This window comes from Haliotis rufescens, unplaced genomic scaffold (assembly GCF_023055435.1).
Source record: "Haliotis rufescens isolate VD_foot unplaced genomic scaffold, xgHalRufe1.0.p SCAF_27, whole genome shotgun sequence".
Taxonomy (NCBI): Eukaryota; Metazoa; Mollusca; class Gastropoda; order Lepetellida; family Haliotidae; genus Haliotis; species Haliotis rufescens.
The window spans coordinates 3072233-3093105 of NW_025963968.1; the positions used below are offsets into that span (position 1 = coordinate 3072233).

Below are 20873 nucleotides of genomic sequence, written 5' to 3' on the forward strand. Positions count from 1 at the left end.
GAAATAAATACAGTGTATGTGTTAATTTCATACCGTCAGTAATGTGTTCAGATTCCCTCAGAATATGTTAGTCCCCTCCAAATATTCCCATCGCCGCGAATAGCTGCAAAATTGCTGATGCGGCGTTAAGCAATATTCACTCACTCCAAATATTCCCACAAACATTCCACGACCCAGCCACGCCCGCTATCACCCATATATAACCAATGCGCATATTAGCTTGTACAAAGTATGTTCATCAGCTGATAGAGAGCACAATAAATAGTCGATGGAACAGTATAACGGAACTATAGAGTCGATCAGGCAAGTGAAATCGACACCTGCTGATAGCAGCATGTGGCAGTCAGCTGGTAGTCACTCGCACGTGAAATAACGAAGACACGTGTAACCATGTGTCGGAACATGCATATTCTACTCTGGCATCGAATAATTCATTAATTTCTTTCGATTAAATATGTAGGCCAGATAACGTACGATCCAGATAACATGAGAAATGATAGTGATTTTCGGGTTGGTTTACTATCTAATAATTCTCCGACGTTGGGGTTTAAAATTTACTTGAACCGAGTCGATGTTACATCTGTGGACTGAAGTCCACGACTTTCATCATAAGCTCAGGAGTATTTATCAATAATGCTGTGTTAACTGTAACATAATTGTGTCTGTGCGGCTGTGTGTCGTCTTGTATGACGAGGTCCCACGGCTACAGCTGACGTACAGGTGGCCCAGTCTTCTAAGGCGCCGCGATTCGCTGTGCAGAGTTGCGTCCCTTGGGCACGACAGAAACCTATGACTGTGGGTTCGAATCCCGGTTCGCCCCGATTATGTTTCAAGGTTTGTCAGCACCATACCCGTGCTCGTGGGTTTCACCGAAGTGATAAACGTCAGAGACCTGCATCACTTCGGGCTTTCCTCCCACATTAAGCTGACACGCTGCGATATAACTGGAATACTGTTAAAAGCGGCGTTAAACCCAACTCACTCACTCACTACAGCTGACGTAGACCTCTCTTAGTCTCCGTGGCCCTTCTCCTGGTCAAGTGTAATGCTCTGTGTCTGGTTGGCTTCAAAGGAGCTCCATAACTCTCCACAACAACATAATTTATTACAGCATGTATACGGTTATTTGTTTTGTGCAATTGCCAAGAGTCGAGATGAAACCATTCAGTATAATGTATTTGCAGTATGGCGAAACAGCCGTCGTTGTAACGACGTGGCAGAGTTCAGAGCTGTCAACGTGCCTCACACTTTGGTTCCTGAATACATTTTTTGCTTTAATACACCCATGATCAAAGAAGCTGTCAAACACACCAATACAGTCGTTGGGAGACGTTTGCATGAATGAATGAGTGAGTGAATATGGTTTTACGCCGCTTTTAGCAATATTCCAGCAATATCCCGGCGGTGGACACCAGACATGGGCTTCACACATTGTACCCATGTCGAGAATCGAACCCGGATCTTCGATGTGACGAGCGAACGCTTTAACCACTAGGCTACCCGACCGCCCCCATGAATGAATGAAGTTTTACGCCGCAATATTCCAGCTACGATAGCATGTAGTAAGTCAAGACAGGAGCAAACAAAACCAGTGACTGGACAATGAGTTACTATCGGGATCACGCTTGTCAAATGAAGCATCCTGAATAGGTTTTGATAAACGGCTCCACGAATCTGGTACTCTTTGCGTAAACATCTGACACCATTTGCAAACACATATATTGACTATACACGTAGCGTTAGAGGTTTACTTTGAGGTAGAGTGCGTCCGTGGTCTAGTGGCTAGAGCATCTGTCCCGAGAGCGGAAGGTCGGTGGTTCGATCCCTTGGCCGCTCCATACCATATTCATTAAATGATGGTACTTGTTGTTACCCTCCCTGGCGCTCGACATTAAGAGGCTAAAACAAGGACTGTCGGCTCGGAGTCAGTATACTGTGCTTGAATGGGGTAGTCATGTTACACTGCGGCATAGTATCTCAGTGGGCGAGCATTAGAAAATCGGCATTATTACGGAATAGTACAAGCACTCCACATTTCAAACGACCCAGTACCCGTGAAGATCCGGGTTAGAATGGGTCTTCAGCAACCAATGCTTGTCCTAAGAGGCGACTTACAGGATCGGGTGGTCAAGCTCGTTGACTTGGATGATGCATGTTATCGTATCTCAAATGTGTAGATCGTTGCTTATGATGTCAATCACTGAATTGTCTGGTCCAGACCCGATTATTTACCGAGCGCCGTCATATAGACGGAATATTGTTGAGTGCGACGTTAAACACCAAACAAACACACAAACACACATCAAACGACCCGGGTCAGAATAGACTCCCAGTAGCCAGCTTCGAAGATGATCTACGACCAAGAAGACCTTCAACTGCCTCAACTAAGGGAAATGTTAATAATAAAATACATGATGTGATTGTGGATACTCGACGACACCACACGTTACACAGCCAGTGCGGGGCGGTCGGGTAGCCCAGTGGTTAAAGCGTTCGCTCGTCACACGAAGACCCGGGTTCGATTCCCGACATGGGTACAATGTGTGAAGCCCATTTCTGGTGTACCCCGCCGTGATATTGCTGGAATATTGCTAAAAACGGCGTAAAACCATACTCACTCACTCACAGCCAGTACAGCAGACATCTCTCTCGAGGAAGTTGAGCACATTCTGAGGAACGGGCTGTGCATGACAGCACGCCGGGTTCCAAGTCTTCTGACGCCTGATCAGAAACACGCCAGAACTTACGTCATCTTGAAGCAGACCCAGTTACTTTTTTTTTTAGCGATTTGTACCCATGGATGACTCCTGGTTCACGCACCCTATCGCTCAGAGACTTAACAGTCTATGTAGTGGAAACATCTAACGTATCCTTCTCTGAAGATGAAGGCAAAATCTGGCAAGGTGATGGCTTGTGATTTCTGGGATTCTAAATGAATCCTACTGGTGAACTACATCTCGAAAGGTCAGATGGCCAATGGCCAATAATACCCTTATCTGCTTAGGAAACTGCGTGAGAATATCAAGGCTGAACGTTGTGGAAAACTCACAAAAGATGTTGTTCCATCACAACCAACACCAACAAGCCAGACCATCATGGTTTTCAACCTACCTTGTACATAGCACCAATTGATATATATCTAACGCTTACAATCAGCAGTCAATACTACAAATATTTAATGAACTAACTCCATATTCAAAGTTCGAGGAATAGCTGCAAGATTGCTAGTGCGGAGTAAAGTAACATTCAATCACTTATTCACTCCCAAGGGCTTGAACCCGTGAATGCGGGTTAGAATAGGTTTTCAGCAACCCTTACTTGTCGTAAGAGGCGACTAGCGGGATCTGATTGTCGGGACTCCGTGTCTTGGTTAATGAATGTTATTGTATTCCAATTGCGTGGATCGATGCTCATGATGTCAATCACTGGATTGTCTGTCCCAGACTCGATTATTTACAGACCGCCGTCATAAAGCTGTTATATTGCTGAGAGCGGCGTTGAACAACAAACAAACAAACAAACAAATCAGCAACACAAACATCTTTTGTGCAACACAAGACACGCTCTGTCATGTTGATACATGTACACATTCCACTACAACAGTGTGTTGAGTGAGTGAGTCAATGAAACTTTAACGTTCCATCAGAAATAGTTCAGCCCAACGGCGACATTACTCTAGCTAAATATGAAGGCACTGTCGCTCAAAACAAAGTCTCAGTTTCTCTCTCCATTATTTTCTGACGCATTACCTTTATGTTCCGATAATGTACCGTTACTCTGCTTCTATATTACATAGCTAGGCTATACACACAGTATATACAATAGCAGTCATGGTTGAATGTGTACCATGTATGAGCTCTCCAGGTTGACCCTGAACATAACGCAACAGAAGCGTGTACGACAAACATGTCATTTAATTGCAATAAACATGCAATCTAATGACATTATATAATCACGTGAATTGACTGTAGGCAGTTCAAGCAACTGTTCCGTGATATCGTTTACGTTTTAGCGGGTCCGTGTAATAAACAAACGCGATATATTTAATTATTATGCCACTCGCTAAACAGGGATCCAACCACAGCAAGCTCTTCTGTCACTTGTGAACTTGGCGGCTATAAATAGACTACCACGTGGTGGGTCTTGATAGGCAGCGCATCGCAAGGGCCGGGCAAGTCACTACAAGACTGTTGTGGAAAGTACATCAACAGTAGGTCTTGATTGTGTTGGCACCAAAGGGAGGCAAGCGCTGTCACCGAAGCATAGAATAGTTAGATAGTGTTCAATGGTGTGTGTTCAACTGTAGCGGTGTTGTGGCGTGCGCGTTCGACGTGCTTCCTGTTTGAAACTCAGAGAACGGCATTGTCAGTGACGGGAGGCCGTTTGTTATCGATCGAGATTAATCATGAGAATTGGCGATACATAGAGGATAAGCTAACATCAAAAAGGCGACTTGGGCGCCTGGTCGTAGTTGTGATGCGTTGTAGTTTAACAGCACACTCAACATGAAAGGACAGGGATATTTTCACGGACTTGTATGTGTGTTTCTGTTAATTGTGCCAGTGATTGGTGATGGGTTTATCTATGAGGATAATACCAGTGAGGACTTGGGACATGTTAGAAATTCAAACGGAACAATATTATGGGGTTCTCTACCGAAAGGTAAGTGTTTTTTCAAATTTGTTTATGTTTTTGGCAGTATCTGCATTTGGCACCAATGTCAAAGAGAATTGGTTAGTTTGATAGCACTGGTGTCTCGACTTGATCACTTTTAAATTGCTTCAAGACAGACGTGACAAATTGGGAAGAATGGGAATTAACAAGTAGTTGGTCCTTGTCTATTAAAGCAATACAGGCAGGATATTTCCTGAGTACGAGCGTCGAGTACCACGCAATACTCATTTATCAGAAGCCGCTACTGCCGTGGTGACAGTCGTAAATTATTCATCCCATTCTCTTGTAAAATTCAGTATGGGATATTAATGTTTTATAAATGCGTATTTCGCTTACCGCACGAACCTGACATCGACCATGGAGGTTGGTCGCCGGTTGTGTTTACCCAAGAACGATATTGCCACTATTGTCAGCTTAGAGCATCCACACCAATCTTTGGGTAGCCTTTATGGCATCAATCTAACACTGGCTTAATGGACAACGGCTGATAATATCTTTACTATGACAATAGCTGGACAATTGTTGCGTTCAGGAGATGTTGCCGGGTCGTTCTTACAGATAGAAGAATTTATGATTCGTGCTTATTTGCAAGTCGTGTTTATGATTTCTAGCGGAAGAATGAATGGCTTTTATCATTGTTGGCGACTCATGGACAGATACTGGGCGCCTCTTCGCAAACATTTTAGCCTTGAGTGATATCATACTTTCAATTCTATTCATTAATGTTTTTCGTCCATTGCATCTCATCACCAACACTTACTATTTGTGTGAACCGATTCTGTCTACATCGGTCAAGAATCAAATACATACAACAAATGTATCGCGATCTAACGCGATGTATCTAAGCGTTGCTCTATATTAACAAGGCATGCCAATGTTTCCTAGCCGTTCCCAATTGTTCAATGTACATAGTAGTTATATCGATGGTATTGTAAAACACAGGTCTAGTAAATATGTCACTTGGCGCTGTGTCGTAAATATGGCAATGCAGAGCCGTGGATTCAGTAACCAAAGACACAATACCAGTTTAATATACACTGAAGTATTGATTATTTCAATATGTCGGGTTGTATGGCGATACGAACGAAATACAAGGCAATTGAAATGCGTGTGATGTACATCAGAGTCGAGGATGCTTGTTCCACAAGACGTGTGTTCCGACTGAAGGTCGGCGTTTTACTATGTGCCTTATTGAAATCCCTCTTCAACCGTAGAAATTAAATTACCACACTACGAGTAGTTCGCAGAAAGGTGTGGGTTAATTAATGACGAGTTTCAGCATTGAACATCTGTTTGGTGTGCCGCGAATCTTGCTGGGGACGTGTAGCTTTGGGAACTGTTCAGGCTTAAAGTCCCTATTCATACTCTGTTAGACACGCAATCGCTTTTCGACCCAGTGTAGTATTACGCTTTCTGAATGGCCCCTACACTATCACTGTATAGATAACATGGGATCTGTAAGCAGGGTAACGATTATTTCCACAGCTAAGGTGATTTATGTTCATGGCACTTATTTCAGCTAATCTTGGCTCAAAGAATTATTTTTTTGGTATTATTGAATACCAATGCCCATGTTTATTAAGTATGTGAGCATTTGTTACACTGGTTCTCTTCACACAAAAATCCATTATTACGTTCAGTGGTATATAATTTTGATTACGATTTTGATAAAGTTCAATCAGTTCCTGTTGTCTTTGTTTTAAGCTACTTTTCGAACATTGGAGGCCAGAGGATATTGAGGCTAGTATTACTCAGCCATAACTATACATTGAATAGAATAACTACAACAATCAATATCAATTGGTTGATCAATACACGATTGTATTGATAAATGATTAGGAACTGAATGCATAACACAATCTGTTCACAAATGACTTCCACTTGGAAAAGGCTATCTATCAAACCCTTCAAATGATCAGTCTCTATCTTTCTATCCACCCTGGTCCTTTATCAATTCATTAGTTCCTTGTTGTCCATCCCTCTTACCTTCTCCCCCAATCTCCAGTTGCAGGGTTCAAGTTCCAGTTTTACACTGATACTGATCCTTTATTGACTAGTTTTACACTGATACTGATCCTTGATTGCCTAGTTTTACACTGATACTGATCCTTGATTGCCTAGTTTCACACTGATTATGATCCCTTGATGCCTAGTTTTACACTGATACTGATCCTTTATTGCCTAGTTTCACACTGATACTGATCCTTGACTGCCTAGTTTTACACTGATACTGATCCTTGATTGCCTTGTTTCACACTGATTATGATCCCTTGATGCCTAGTTTTACACTGATACTGATCCTTTATTGCCTAGTTTCACACTGATACTGATCCTTGATTGCCTAGTTTCACACTAATACTGATCCTTTATTGCATAGTTTCTCACTGATACTGATCCTTGATTGCCTAGTTTTGGACTGATACTGATCCTTTATTGCATAGTTTCACACTGATACTGATCCTTGATTGCCTAGTTTTACACTGATACTGATCCTTGATTGCATAGTTTCACACTGATACTGATCCTTTATTGCATAGTTACACAATGATACTGATCCTTTATTGCATAGTTTCACACTGATACTGATCCTTTATTGCCTAGTTTTACACTGATACTGATCCTTGATTGCCTAGTTTTGAACTGATACTGATCCTTATTGCCTAGTTTCACACTGATACTGATCCTTTATTGCCTAGTTTTACACTGATACTGATCCTTGATTGCCTAGTTTCACACTGATTATGATCCCTTGATGCCTAGTTTTACACTGATACTGATCCTTTATTGCCTAGTTTCACACTGATACTGATCTTTTATTGCATAGTTTCTCACTGATACTGATCCTTGATTGCCTAGTTTTGAACCGATACTGATCCTTTATTGCCTAGTTTCACACTGATACTGATCCTTTATTGCCTAGTTTCACACTGATACTGATCCTTGATTGCCTAGTTTCACACTGATTATTGTCTTTGGTTGCCCAGTTTCACACTGATTTTGATCCTTGGTTGCCCAGTTTCACACTGATAATAATCCTTGGTTGCCCACTTTCACACTGATAATAATCCTTGGTTGTCTAGTTTCACACTGATAATAATCCTTGGTTATCTAGTTTCAAATTGATTATCGCTCTTGGTTGCCTAGTTTCACAGCAATTATGATCTTTGGTTGCCTAGTTTCACACTGATTATGATCCTAGGTTGCCTAGTTTCACACTGATTATGACCCTTGGTTTAGAGTGGTCCACTTGGGCTTCTTCCCACACAAAGCTGATACCAAGAGACTACTGTACAAACTTCACAGAGTTAAACTGAACTGACTCTCCTCGGTGGCTTCCTGGGGTAGCCTAGTGATTAAGGCTTTGGCTCATCATGCCAAAGACCTGGGTTCCATTCCAAATCTGGCCACAATGTGTTAAACCCATTTTGTGCATTCCCTGCCAATATTTTACTTGTATATTATTGAAGTGGTGCCAACCATCACTCACTCTCTGTCAGCCTTATTCAGTGCTGACATGTTTTGCTTTTATATGCCACAAATGCTACATGGAAACAGCCCCATTATATCTCACCGAACTACTGCCTAAATACAAGCCTTCCAGATCTCTCCGTTCTCAGAATAACCACCTGTTACAAGTCCAGGAAACCCGTCTCAAAACCTTTGGTCAGAGATCTTTCCAGTTCTGAGCTTCCTCACTATGGAACAAACTACCATCTGATCTTAAGCTGTCGCCATCAATTTCATCCTTTAAGGCTCATCTGAAAACACACCTTTTCACACAACACTATCAACTCTACTCCCCTTTCATTAGCATTATTTGCTAAAACTATGTAGCGCCATGAGATTAACTTGGTGAATGGAATCTGGCGCGGTATAAATGGACATATTATTTACTCTTGTTGACTGAAACAGGGTGACATATTTTAATTATATTTTCACCTCAATGATAACTCCTAGCAGAGGCCACTGATGGGAGGCCTCTGAGCCTGGTGCTTGGTGTAAGTGGCTCAAGACTGTCACTTGGCTGAACGCATGTCGTGGTCCCCGAGGGCAGCTGGAGTTGTCTCTCATCAATCACTGGTTTAGTCGGTCCAGACCCACTCCCCAGGATGGATGTGGGTGGCCCAGGAGGAACAAAACCATTTTTATTAACCACATCACATTATTTTCCAGAACTTTAGCGTGTCATGTTTTGTACTTCTGTAGAACCAAAGAACTGACTCTTTTACCAGCATTTTCAAGGAAGAGATTTTCTTCAAGCACATATCGACTCCCCCTTCCACTCCCCAATATTATCCAATTCACAATTCAATAAATCAGCTAGAAATGAATTGATGCACTCACTATTGTTAATTGTGAAAGATACTTCTGATGTAAATATTGACCTGATGCTAGTTGGAAATGCAATTTTACCTAATCGTGTGAACGAAAGCATTTTTAGGAATGTACATATATAAGAAGAAAGAAAAGGTTTGATTGAGCAGTGTGAATGTACATACGTTTCTCTATCTCTTTCCTTTCCTTTCTGTCATTTGATTTATTAACTGTAAATAAGCATACATGTAAATCTATGGGAGAGGGCTTTCTAAGTTGTGATAACTTGTGCCCAATCCTTTTCATGAGAATAAAATATGTTTAAACTAACTACATTCACAGCCCTCACAGTGATCCTGGGAACTTAGGTCTCATATAACTGAAATACCACTGAAAGGTGTTAAAGCCAACTCAGTCGTCCACTTCGATGCCCAATATATGAAAAAACTGGCATACAGGACATGTGCTTTGCAGGAGATCTTCTAAACTCCTCTGTACAAACCGGATCTTCGATAAGAAATAAATTCTTCATTTCTTTCACACATCTGTCCACAGTCGCACCTCCAATCAATAAATCTGCTGATGTTGTTTTCTCATGCTTTCACAACCACTACTTCACACAGGGTGACGTTGGAGTCGACACAGTTCAATATGTGCAAACTATGCAACAATATTTGCTGAAAACTTGTTGGTTAGCAATGGCAAACAGAATGAAGATGTTTAGTTAATGTCACTATTTACTTTAATGTTCAGATGATAATAGATAAGAATTTTTTCTCAGTCTCTGAGACTGTGATGTTGTTGTGCGAAAAGTATTACGGTAATTTATTGATGATTGTTTCATAATGAATAAGAAAATGCGTTCTCAGCCAATATTGATTATCAAGAATATTTGTTTTAACTGATTACTGTGATAATCTGTGCTAAAAACGTTCGAGTTTTTTTCAAGCTCAAACTTTCCAGTAGTTAGTTAGTATATGGCCCATTTTGGATGTTCCCTGTCGTGATGTTGCTGGAATATTGCTAAAGGCAGCATAAAACCAAATTCACTCACTCACCATTCACTTCTCAGTAACTAGTAATATGAAATTTGCACAACACACCTTTGATTTTATAGTTAATGGTATTACTTACTATTAGAAATGGTGGGTTGAAATAAATTAAAATCAATGTGATTTTTAATATTTTAATTTTTTGGAAAATTATTTTTAAGGTTGAACAGTATAGTGTTAGAAATTAATTTGGTCGTGGTGTCCTTGATGTCCTCTGCTATAACCAAGGGCCCCTCCATCCCTGTTAACATTAGGATTGTGACAATGGTTCTTTCATGTTATTCTTAATTTTGACACATGTTACAGAGAAGATTTTCTTCTCCTGATGAGGTGTTTGTCTTTGGCAAGTCAATGTATGAATCAATTGTATTATTAAAAACTATAAGCAATGCTTTGGTTGCATTTTATACTTGTGTCATTTAGTTTATTTCTATTCATTAAAACTAGAGCTAAGGAGAATAAATAAAATAATTAAATTTGTTTTTTTTAGCATTGGGTACTTTTGATTTAAGTCAGTCAATCCCTTACTTTATCTCATTATTCAGTAAACTTCTGCCTTTGATGATTAAAATTTCATGAATAATCTTAACAACTGGAAATTGACAAACATTATGTGGAACTGTAGACAATCACTGGCTACCAATACTAAGCACTCATTTCCGTACATTGATGTCGCCAACTTGACATGCATTAAACTTGCTAATGTTTAAGCAAGTCATCATAAAGCTGCCATACATCAAGACCAACACGCCTAGCCAACTCAGGTGACAATGCAGAGAAGTGTTTCAATATGCAGAGCAGTTTTTGAGTATTTTTTGGTATTCAGTTATAGAGGTTATTTAGTTCAAGACATACAGTTTTGGGGCATTTTAAAGAAAGGGAGGAGGGGGTGGGGGTGGGGGGCTTGAGTGAGAGAGTGAGTGATTGAGTGAGTGTCCTCCTTCTCTAACTTTAACTAACTATTTCAGTAATTAGACACTGGGTGCTCCTATCATTAATAGTACCAGATAAGTATGGCTGGTAGAGTCTATGAAATGAAGACTCGATGCATCTGAAGAAAGTGGAAGCATGAGTGAGTGAGTGAGTTGGGTGTAACGCCGCTTTTAACATTATTCCAGTTATATCACGGCGTGTCAGCTTAATGATGGAGGAAAGCCCGAAGTGATGCAGGTCTAAGATGTTTAGCACTACGGTGAAACCCATGAGCACGGGTATGGTGCTGACAAACCTAGAAACATAATTGGGGCGAACCGGGATTCGAACCCACAATCCTAGGTTTCTGGCGTGCCCAAGGGACGCAACTCTGTACAGCGAATCGCGGCGCCTTAGACGACTGGGCCACCCGTACCCCCTGGAAGCATGACATTGAGGCATGAGATGAGTCAACATGAAAACATACATGCAATGTGTTTCTGAAGACAGTGTTGATTAGGGTTGAGAAAGCAAGTTAAAGTTGTATTGCAATATTACAATACACAACATGTATCCGTACACCCTGACTGTATTTTGTTAAGGTTACAGAACTGTATTCCCTTTATGTTTTTTGTGTTCTGGGGTGGTCGGGTAGCCTTGTGGTTAAAGCATTCACTCGTCACGCCGAAGACCCGGGTTCGATTCCCCGCATGGGTACAATGTGTGAAGCCCATTTCTGGTGTCCACTGCCTTGATATTGCTAAAAGTGGTGTAGAACTATACTCACTCTTTGTATTCTACATTCGGCAGGGGGTTATTGGAATAGCCTCATGTTACTGCAGTTGCTCCTAACAGTGTTTCCATTCAATAGTGATGCATGGGAGTCAGTGTCCTGGAACAGCCATATTGGTCAGATTGTGTATTGATCAAACTAAAGGCTTTAATATACTTCTCAAAGAAGTTAAAGAACCTAATTCTTTCATATTACTACAGTTAATCTGTAATGCCAGATCAAAGAACATTTATGCAGGTTATTGCTTTCACACTCAGAAGGCTCGTTCTAATTTAGTTGAAAACAGCAATTATAGAAATGAAAGAAAATATGAAAAAGATTGCCTCTTGGCATTATGACCTTGAACGTCATTAACTCAAGAAGAAGAATTGGCCAGCCGTTGAAAAAAGTAAATGTGAGGAAAATACTGTCAGCCAGTGTCTGAAACTCAGCAGAGTAAACTGAGAGCACATTTAAAAAACTGTAGGCCAGTGGAAAAACTGTAGGCCCAGTGGAAAAACTGTAGGTCAGTGGAAAAACTGTAGGCCCAGTGGAAAAACTGTAGGCCCAGTGGAAAAACTGTTGGCCAGTGGAAAAACTGTAGGTCAGTGGAAAAACTGTTGGCCCAGTGGAAAAACTGTAGGTCAGTGGAAAAACTGTAGGCCCAGTGGAAAAACTGTAGGTCAGTGGAAAAACTGTAGGTCAGTGGAAAAACTGTAGGCCCAGTCGAAAAACTGTAGGCCTAGTGGAAAAACTGTAGGCCCAGTGGAAAAACTGTAGGTCAGTGGAAAAACTGTAGGTCAGTGGAAAAACTGTAGGCCCAGTGGAAAAACTGTAGGCCAAGTGGAAAAACTGTAGGCCCAGTGGAAAAACTGTAGGTCAGTGGAAAAACTGTAGGCCCAGTGGAAAAACTGTTGGCCCAGTGGAAAAACTGTAGGCCCAGTGGAAAAAACTGTTGGCCCAGTGGAAAAACTGTAGGTCAGTGGAAAAACTGTAGGCCCAGTGGAAAAACTGTTGGCCAGTGGAAAAACTGAAGGTCAGTGGAAAAACTGTAGGTCAGTGGAAAAACTGTAGGTCCAGTGGAAAAACTGTAGGCCCAGTGGAAAAACTGTAGGCCCAGTGGAAAAACTGTAGGCCCAGTGGAAAAACTGTAGGTCAGTGGAAAAACTGTTGGCCCAGTGGAAAAACTGTAGGTCAGTGGAAAAACTGTAGGCCCAGTGGAAAAACTGAAGGCCCAGTGGAAAAACTGTAGGCCAGTGGAAAAACTGTAGGCCCAGTCGAAAAACTGTAGGCCCAGTGGAAAAACTGTAGGCCAGTGGAAAAACTGTAGGCCCAGTGAGTGAGTGAGTGAGTGAGTGAGTATGTTTTACGCCGCTTTTAGCAATATTCCAGCGATATAAGGCGGGGGACACCAGAAATGGGCTTCACACATTGTACCCATGTCGGGAATCGAACCCGGGTCTTTGGCGTGATGAGCGGAAGCTTTAACCACTAGGCTACCCGACCGCCCCCCGTAGGCCCAGTGGAAAAACTGTAGGCCCAGTGGAAAAACTGTAGGCCCAGTGGAAAAACTGTAGGCCTAGTGGAAAAACTGTAGGCCCAGTCGAAAAACTGTAGGCCCAGTCGAAAAACTGTAGGCCCAAACATTTTAGGGCTGAAGCAGGGAGACATACTCTTGCAATATAAATTACAAAATACAACACGTCAACCAGAAGCTTTTACTGCTATCACACCAAGTTCCCAGAGACTGGTGATAGATGATGCCTACATTTATCTGGAAATTATCAGCCTTGTGACTACACGTCATACACCATGTGAAAGGTCTAATCCTACTGTTTATAAACATGAAAGTTATGTTTATCTTATAACCTAAATATTGCTTAATCAATAATTACTTAAACAAACTGGAGGCCAAAAGGGCCTGCTGAAATTTAAAACTACCAACCCGAAAACAAATCTGTCGGATCCATCCCCCACCCCCACTCCAACCCCCCACTCAGAGAGGATTTTGATATTTTGGACCCCTCCCTTTTAAATTTGCTTGATCCACCCTTGTAGCAGAGGATGTATATCAGTGTGAGTATCAGGAAGTGTACACAGAGGCACAATTACTTCAAATGGAGACTTATGGTGCCAATTACTCGGATTTGAAAGTTCTTAACCATGGGCCAGATGTCATCTCAAATTAGACAGAGTCATGTCATATTGTAGGCGTCACAGCATATATATCGTAATTGGTCAAATCAGTTAATGATGTCCACCCTGGCTCTGACTAGCATGCAGCTGACATCGGCACCAAGGGAGATAACTAGGTTAATTGTTTTCCTGCTGAGTCGTCACGACCTGACAATGACAACATGATCAGCTCCTGTTTGGTGGGTTGAGGATCCCTCAACCAGAGTGTGAAGATCCATATGCTGCAATGAGGCCAAGAGATAATTGATCACAGGCCCCAAATCAGCATAACTAACATTCTTTTATGGCATCTCTGAAGGGGGCTTGTCATTTGCCAAGCTACACTGGAACTGGCCTGGTATCTAAAGAGAATAATTGAGAACCCTTAGCTCTTAATCTGCTATGGCTTCCGAAAAATCTAGCATTGTATGAAGAGAGTGACAGAGAGAATTAGAGTCTGTGCTGTCGTGGGAGGCTATCAACTGCATGTCATCGCTAATTCAAATCAGAAACGACTCACTGGTGCACTACTAATATCAAACTCAGTGATACTGGGTGAGGCTTTGTTTGTGTAGGTAACTTTTAATTGTTTCATTTATGAGGTACACAACCTTTCAGAATCAATACATTTTGATTTTGTTTGTTTGTTAAATTCACACTAACATTGGACTAGTTGGGATTAGTATAAGCAGCCACTCATACACTGCTTTTGTTTGTTTGTTGTTTAACGCCGCAGTCAGCAATATTCCCACTATTTGACAGCATTCTGTAAATAATCGAGTCTGGACCAGACAGTCCACTGATTGACATGAGCATCGATCCACACAACTGACATACGATGACATGCATCAACCACGCCTGACCACCCAATCCCGTTAGTCGCCCCTTATGACAAGAGTAATCACCTTTTATGGCAAGCATGGGTTGCTGAAGACCTCTTCTACACTGGATCTTCACCGGTCACGAAGGATCATAATCAGTGTGAAACTTGACAACCAAGGATCATAATCAGTGTGAAACTTGACAACCAAGGATCATAATCAGTGTGAAACTTGACAACCAAGGTTCATAATCAGTGTGAAACTTGACAATCAAGGATCATTATCAATGTGAGCAATGACAAGCATGGGTTGCTGAAGACCGATGATATTTCCACAATTAATATTTATTCATAAGTCCTCCAAACATCGCCATCACATTCTGTTTCCTGTTTCACTCATCCACGAACCCCGGGGCACTGAATGCTGCTCTAAGTAGCTGGTCACCTTCATGTGCAGGTATTAAGGGTCACTGGCTTCAAAATATCTTTTTATTTGAAATAGCATGTGATGTCTTGTTATAGAACAATGGCTAGTGCTCTCGGTGTATAATGCTACACATGGCCTTAGGGTGAGTGCTTCACGCTGACATTCAATTTCCTCGTGTGGTAATTTACCATGCTGTAAAGTTAAAAAAAAACATGCAAGCGGCTATAAGGGGAAGAAATTGTAATTGCGATATGCCAAAAAAACACTCCCAGGTATAAGATGTTTATTTGTTATTGAGTATTTCTGCATATTCTGCTGATTACTCATCTTGGGCTGGTTACGGATCTTTTGACAAAAACTGTAATAGGATAACAAGCTCATGTGAAAATCAATTCTTGTGATACAAAAACTATGTGTCAATGATGAAGGCCTCGAACAACGAGCTTCACACGGACACAACCTTCTGATTGAAATAAAACATTGATCTAAATGACAGTTTCAGGATGTGACAAGAGCTGATATCTAAATTGTTTCGGACAACTTTGTTAAATCAGGCATGTAAGTTTGAATTTTTAAAGACTTTATTTGACATTTAATATCTGAATTGCAGCGTCATTTTGAAAGAAAATGACATGTTAATAATGATTGATTTTTGTCAGATCTTCTGATTCATCGTGAGGTTTGTTCAATCATTATATGAAAATGTTACACAAAAACATAATTATGTCATAGATTAGAGACCCTGTAACTGTGATGTCAAGTTTGTGAAGCATATTGAATGGTACTTTTCTTAAGGTGGCAATGAAGACTATACGTCTTGCTTTCAAATACCTGGGATAACAGTTTTGTGAGGGTACATCTTCATCGTCATCCAACTAGACATGAAACGATACACTAGTGCACCGGTGCATCATGAGTTTTTATGTGATACGATACACGATGCATTTTCTTCTGTATCGATTGATACAAGACGACACCTGCTAACATATATCACTGCTTGTATAATGACACCCCGGCTTTTTTGTCAGTCACAAATCGCAAAATGTGTTGTAATTAAGTTCACTACTAAAAACAGCCACAATGAACATGTGTCTACAGGAAGCTTTTCCTTTTGAACTTGTTCTGAGATATTTATAGTCAAGATATTTTCACACGATTTGATGAAAATATGTATATCGCAATACATACCATAATGTGACCTTTGTATCGTGATATGTATTGTAAAGTGACTTTGCTGTATCATTTCTCCTCTATACATTCAACACATCATCTACACTGGCAACCGACTCTTGGTCATCTTCAGATACAGGTTTCTGTTGGTCATTACTGTGGGGATGTTAGACTAAAATCTAGTCTCTGAAATGGACATATCGTACACAAAAAAACAGTTGTTAAATTATCTTTAAAAAAATAATACAAATTTTCAGATACTGCAGTAATCTAGACTTGCCAAACATTATAGACTTGCAAGTTGACCAGAAAAGACAAATGTTCTATTATTATTTTTTTTCTAACACTTATGATACCACATGTACTCTGAAACCATAGTGTCAGTGACACAGGCTGAAAGTAAAACGTTATTTAACACTCCAGTGGACAAACTATTTTATTTTCCCAGATAAATACATAAGCATTCATTGCATGCTGACATTGTCATCCCCGTTCAAATGGCCTATGCTCCTGAAAAAGTACCCATGCAGAAGGGCTGGGACAGATAACTCGGGTCCCTGGGTCGGGTGGGTACTGAGTAGGATCCGGGTACCAACAGGACTACCCTGACCCGTGGTAAGTCATGTGATATATTGTTTAATGACAATAGTTATCTATAACTCTATGGGTACACTACAAGTTCTTTCTGACTATGCATCCATTCCTTCTGATTTTTCATATGGTTGAATAAAGATATAACTTAATTCAGCTTCAGTGTATCAATGACCAGATTGTTTAATACATGTATCTAAATACGTTTTTCCAGGACTATGCTAAAAATGTTCCCAATCGGACATTTTGAGACCTCTCCTGAGACCTACAGTGGGGACCCGGGTAGGGTCAGGTTATAGGGGGGATGGGTACCAAGTAGGGTCAGGTAATAGGGGGATGGGTACCAAGTAGGGTCGGGTAATAGGGGGATGGGTACCAAGTAGGGTCGGGTAATAGGGGGATGGGTACCAAGTAGGGTCGGGTAATAGGGGGATGGGTACCCGGGTAGTAAATTTGGACTCGTCCCAGCCCTACCATGCAGTATGCAACTAGAGCCAATAAGCTATTGCCGTTCATCAGTCATACAAATCTTTCATTGGTGGAAGTTGAGGGATGTCCAGAATTAGGGTCATCATCAAGGCTTGTTCTCATAGCCTAAACATAGCTGCCCTGTTTTGCTAGAATATTGCTGAATGCAGCGTTAAACAAACAAACAAACAAACTTTCCCTCCACATTAGGATGACACACTGTTCTACAGAAGTATTCTTGAACAAGGCTTTAACACTAACTTCCTCACTTGTCTGCGTAGCTGTAATCGAAGGCAGTGAAGTGCTTAAACTTCTTTCCACTGTCAAACCAAACCAACCAATTGAGTTCACAGCTTCAATATGTCCATATAGTAATATACAGTGATCATTGTTCTGTTATTGCCATTTCCTGATAGGCCCATCAACTTTCAGGTAAACATTTATTAAGCAATGTAATATTGAACAGGCTATTATTGTGAAACTATCACATCAGCATAAATGTTCATGGTGAATACAGGAGGGTGGGGTAGCCTAGTGGTTAAAGCATTCCCTTGTCCATCGTCACGCACCTTCCACGGTTTGATTCCCCAGATGGGTACAATGTGTGAAGCCCAAATCTGTGTCCACTGCCAAGATATTGTTAGAGTGTTGGTAAAAGTGGCGTAACACTATAGTCATTGACTCATTCATGGTGAATATTATTCACATGAGCCTTTATAGATATAGGCGCACATTGGCTCCTACAAGTCAGGCCATCAGGGGACTCTTGAGTCCTGACCACAGTGTCTGACTGCTGAGATTCTGTATGAAGGATTCAATGGCTTTCTGTTGGGCCCTGACCAGAGTGTCTTACTGCTAAGATTCTGTATGTAGGATTCAGTGGTCTCCTGTTCAGCCCTGACCACAGTGTCTCACTGCTAAGATTCTGTATGAAGGATTTGGTGGCCTTCTGTAAGGCCCTGACCACAGTGTCTTACTGCTAAGATTCTGTATGTAGGATTTGGTGGCCTTCTGTAAGGCCCTGACCACAGTGTCTCACTGCTGAGATTCTGTATGAAGGATTCAGTGGCCTCCTGTTCAGCCCTGACCACAGTGTCTCACTGCTGAGATTCTGTATGAAGGATTCAGTGGCCTCCTGTTCAGCCCTGACCACAGTGTCTTACTGCTGAGATTCTGTATGAAGGATTCAGTGGCCTCCTGTTCAGCCCTGACCACAGTGTCTTACTGCTAAGATTCTGTATGTAGGATTCAGTTGCCTCCTGTTCAGCCCTGACCAGAGTGTCTTACTGCTAAGATTCTGTATGTAGGATTCAGTGGCCTCCTGTTCAGCCCTGACCAGAGTGTCTGACTGCTGAGAATCTCGATGTATGATTCAGGACCATCTTTTGAGCCCTGACCACAGTGTCTGACTGCTGAGAATCTCGATGTAGCATACAAAGGAGTGGACAGACGTGTTTTTCTTACTCCTCTGCATTTTTTATCACAGGCCTGATCCTCCTGGTCTGAAATATTGATGGACATCATTAACTGTCAACACATTTCCTAATTCATGCTATCATCTTTTGACACTGAACAAAGCCCGTGGCATTTGATGTGGGGAGTTTCCTCTTGCAGCTAAATTAAAAATCTTGTTGTTGTGACCTTTCTTGAAAGTAACCAATACATTCAGCTCCAGTTCAGTTACCCCCCTTGTATTTGGATCTCGTAGCAGTAGGCCAATATATTACTGGACCAGAAGGGTGAAATGGCTCAGGCTGTTTTTAGTTCATTAAGGTTTAACATTGGGGAATTTACTTATTATTCAATTATTACTGGCAGCATGGTGGACGTGCCCTCAAAGGTGTGATCAGGATCTGTAGTGAGGAGAAATCAAGAGAACATGATTAAAATATGATATTAGAACCCAACTTTTGGGAACCATATGGCGGTCTGGATAAGAACAGGTCGCCAGCTTCCAATTGCTGATGGCAAGAGGCAATTCAGTTCCAGCCTTGACATGATATAAAAAGAAAAAAATTTAAGTATGAATTCAATGATCTGGCTGTGTGTCATTCAGGTTGATTGTTGATCCAGATACTAATTTAATATCTATTACAGCATTGAAAACAATGAAAGATGCAGACATTTTTAAAATTTGCAAGACAGCTACCGTACTGTCGGGAGTATAGGCCCAGGGACATTCCGTAAATCTTGAAATTAACGCGAGTGTGAATTAAATGTGAAAAATGCGATTAGTCTTTGTTCGCATTAATGAAACTTCGTATTTATGTCTCCAAAATGGCTATGAACAATGAGACAGCGTAACTGCACACTTTGGATAGCAGAAATACCAACTTGAATATATACACAAACACGGTTTATTCAGCTGCAGTTGTTACCAGTACACAAAAATGTAATTTAGAGAATAGGAATTACACCATAGGCATCCGGTGAGTTATCACTCCAGGGGTCAAGAGTTCTACCCACTCGTGTCAAACTAGGCATCAATAACCACTCCAATCAGTGAACTGTTGTTGGTTCAATAATTTTATTCCCATTGAACTCCTATAATGCCAGTCAAAAGAATAAAAATATAAACTGTGTGTTGTTTTTAGGAAAACACTGGTTATTGTTATGACGGAAGTGCTGTACTCAGTGCTAATAAGCGATGCTATTTGCTGTCTGATTGGATTAAGGTAAGGATGTGTATCATTCCAAAGGGGATGGGGGGGGGAGTCTCATTGATTTTGAGTCGTATTTTTGGCTAGGGGACAGCAGTTGTATCAATTTGGAGACGCATTAATTTGAAGATTTACAGTATCTGATCCATTCGTCAGAAGTTGGTTGGATATAACTCTCAAATTCATCAACAAGAACTAACAATATGTCAGTATTTTCAAGTCTTTGAAAGGCATTAGAAGTGATACACATTACAAGAAAATTCATGGATGTCAAGTTGACATCCATTAATTCCCTTCCTTATCAATATTTTCTTTTATATGTTTACACTATGGCTGTTGCACAAATTACTGTATTAAATATTAAAATCAAAGAATATTGTGCAAACATCATCTTTTTCATTGTCAAAACAGAGATAGTTTCATGTCCATGATCAAATGGCTGCATTAGCTAATTGCAAATATTTACCTGTGGCGGTTGTTGGATGTGATGAAGGAAGTCTTCCGTTCTGTAAAGAGAAGGTAGAAACAGCTCGTGTAACACATGTCTCACAGATTGTCAACACCATGAAACATGTCTTTGTGGCAGGTAAAGTTTTCCACTGTTGTTATGTCATCTTACTTTTTTCATTGCTAACATAGTAAAAGTTGTATTGTTTGAATCGCGATCACACACAGAATTATGTGACACCATATTGATTCTTAAAGAAATTTCTAAAATCATCCACAGTTTTGCTTTTTAGAAATTTTAATTATGAATAAACAAGGGATAAACACACAAAGGTAACACTTATTGATTTATTAAGGTAAACCTTACCTGGATGACTTGTCCAGGCTATGA

General features: G+C 40.9%; 1 protein-coding gene across 1 annotated transcript in view; it reads left to right on the plus strand.

Annotated features, from left to right (window-relative positions):
* The first annotated feature begins 4171 nt into the window (after positions 1-4171).
* The window catches only part of LOC124139391 (prominin-1-like), a 132003-nt gene continuing 115301 nt past the window's right edge, over positions 4172-20873 (plus strand). The window contains exon 1 of the mRNA XM_046506425.2: positions 4172-4662. Coding sequence (XP_046362381.2) covers positions 4506-4662 — 157 coding nt within the window. The 5' untranslated portion in view covers positions 4172-4505. The remainder of the gene's footprint in view (positions 4663-20873) is intronic.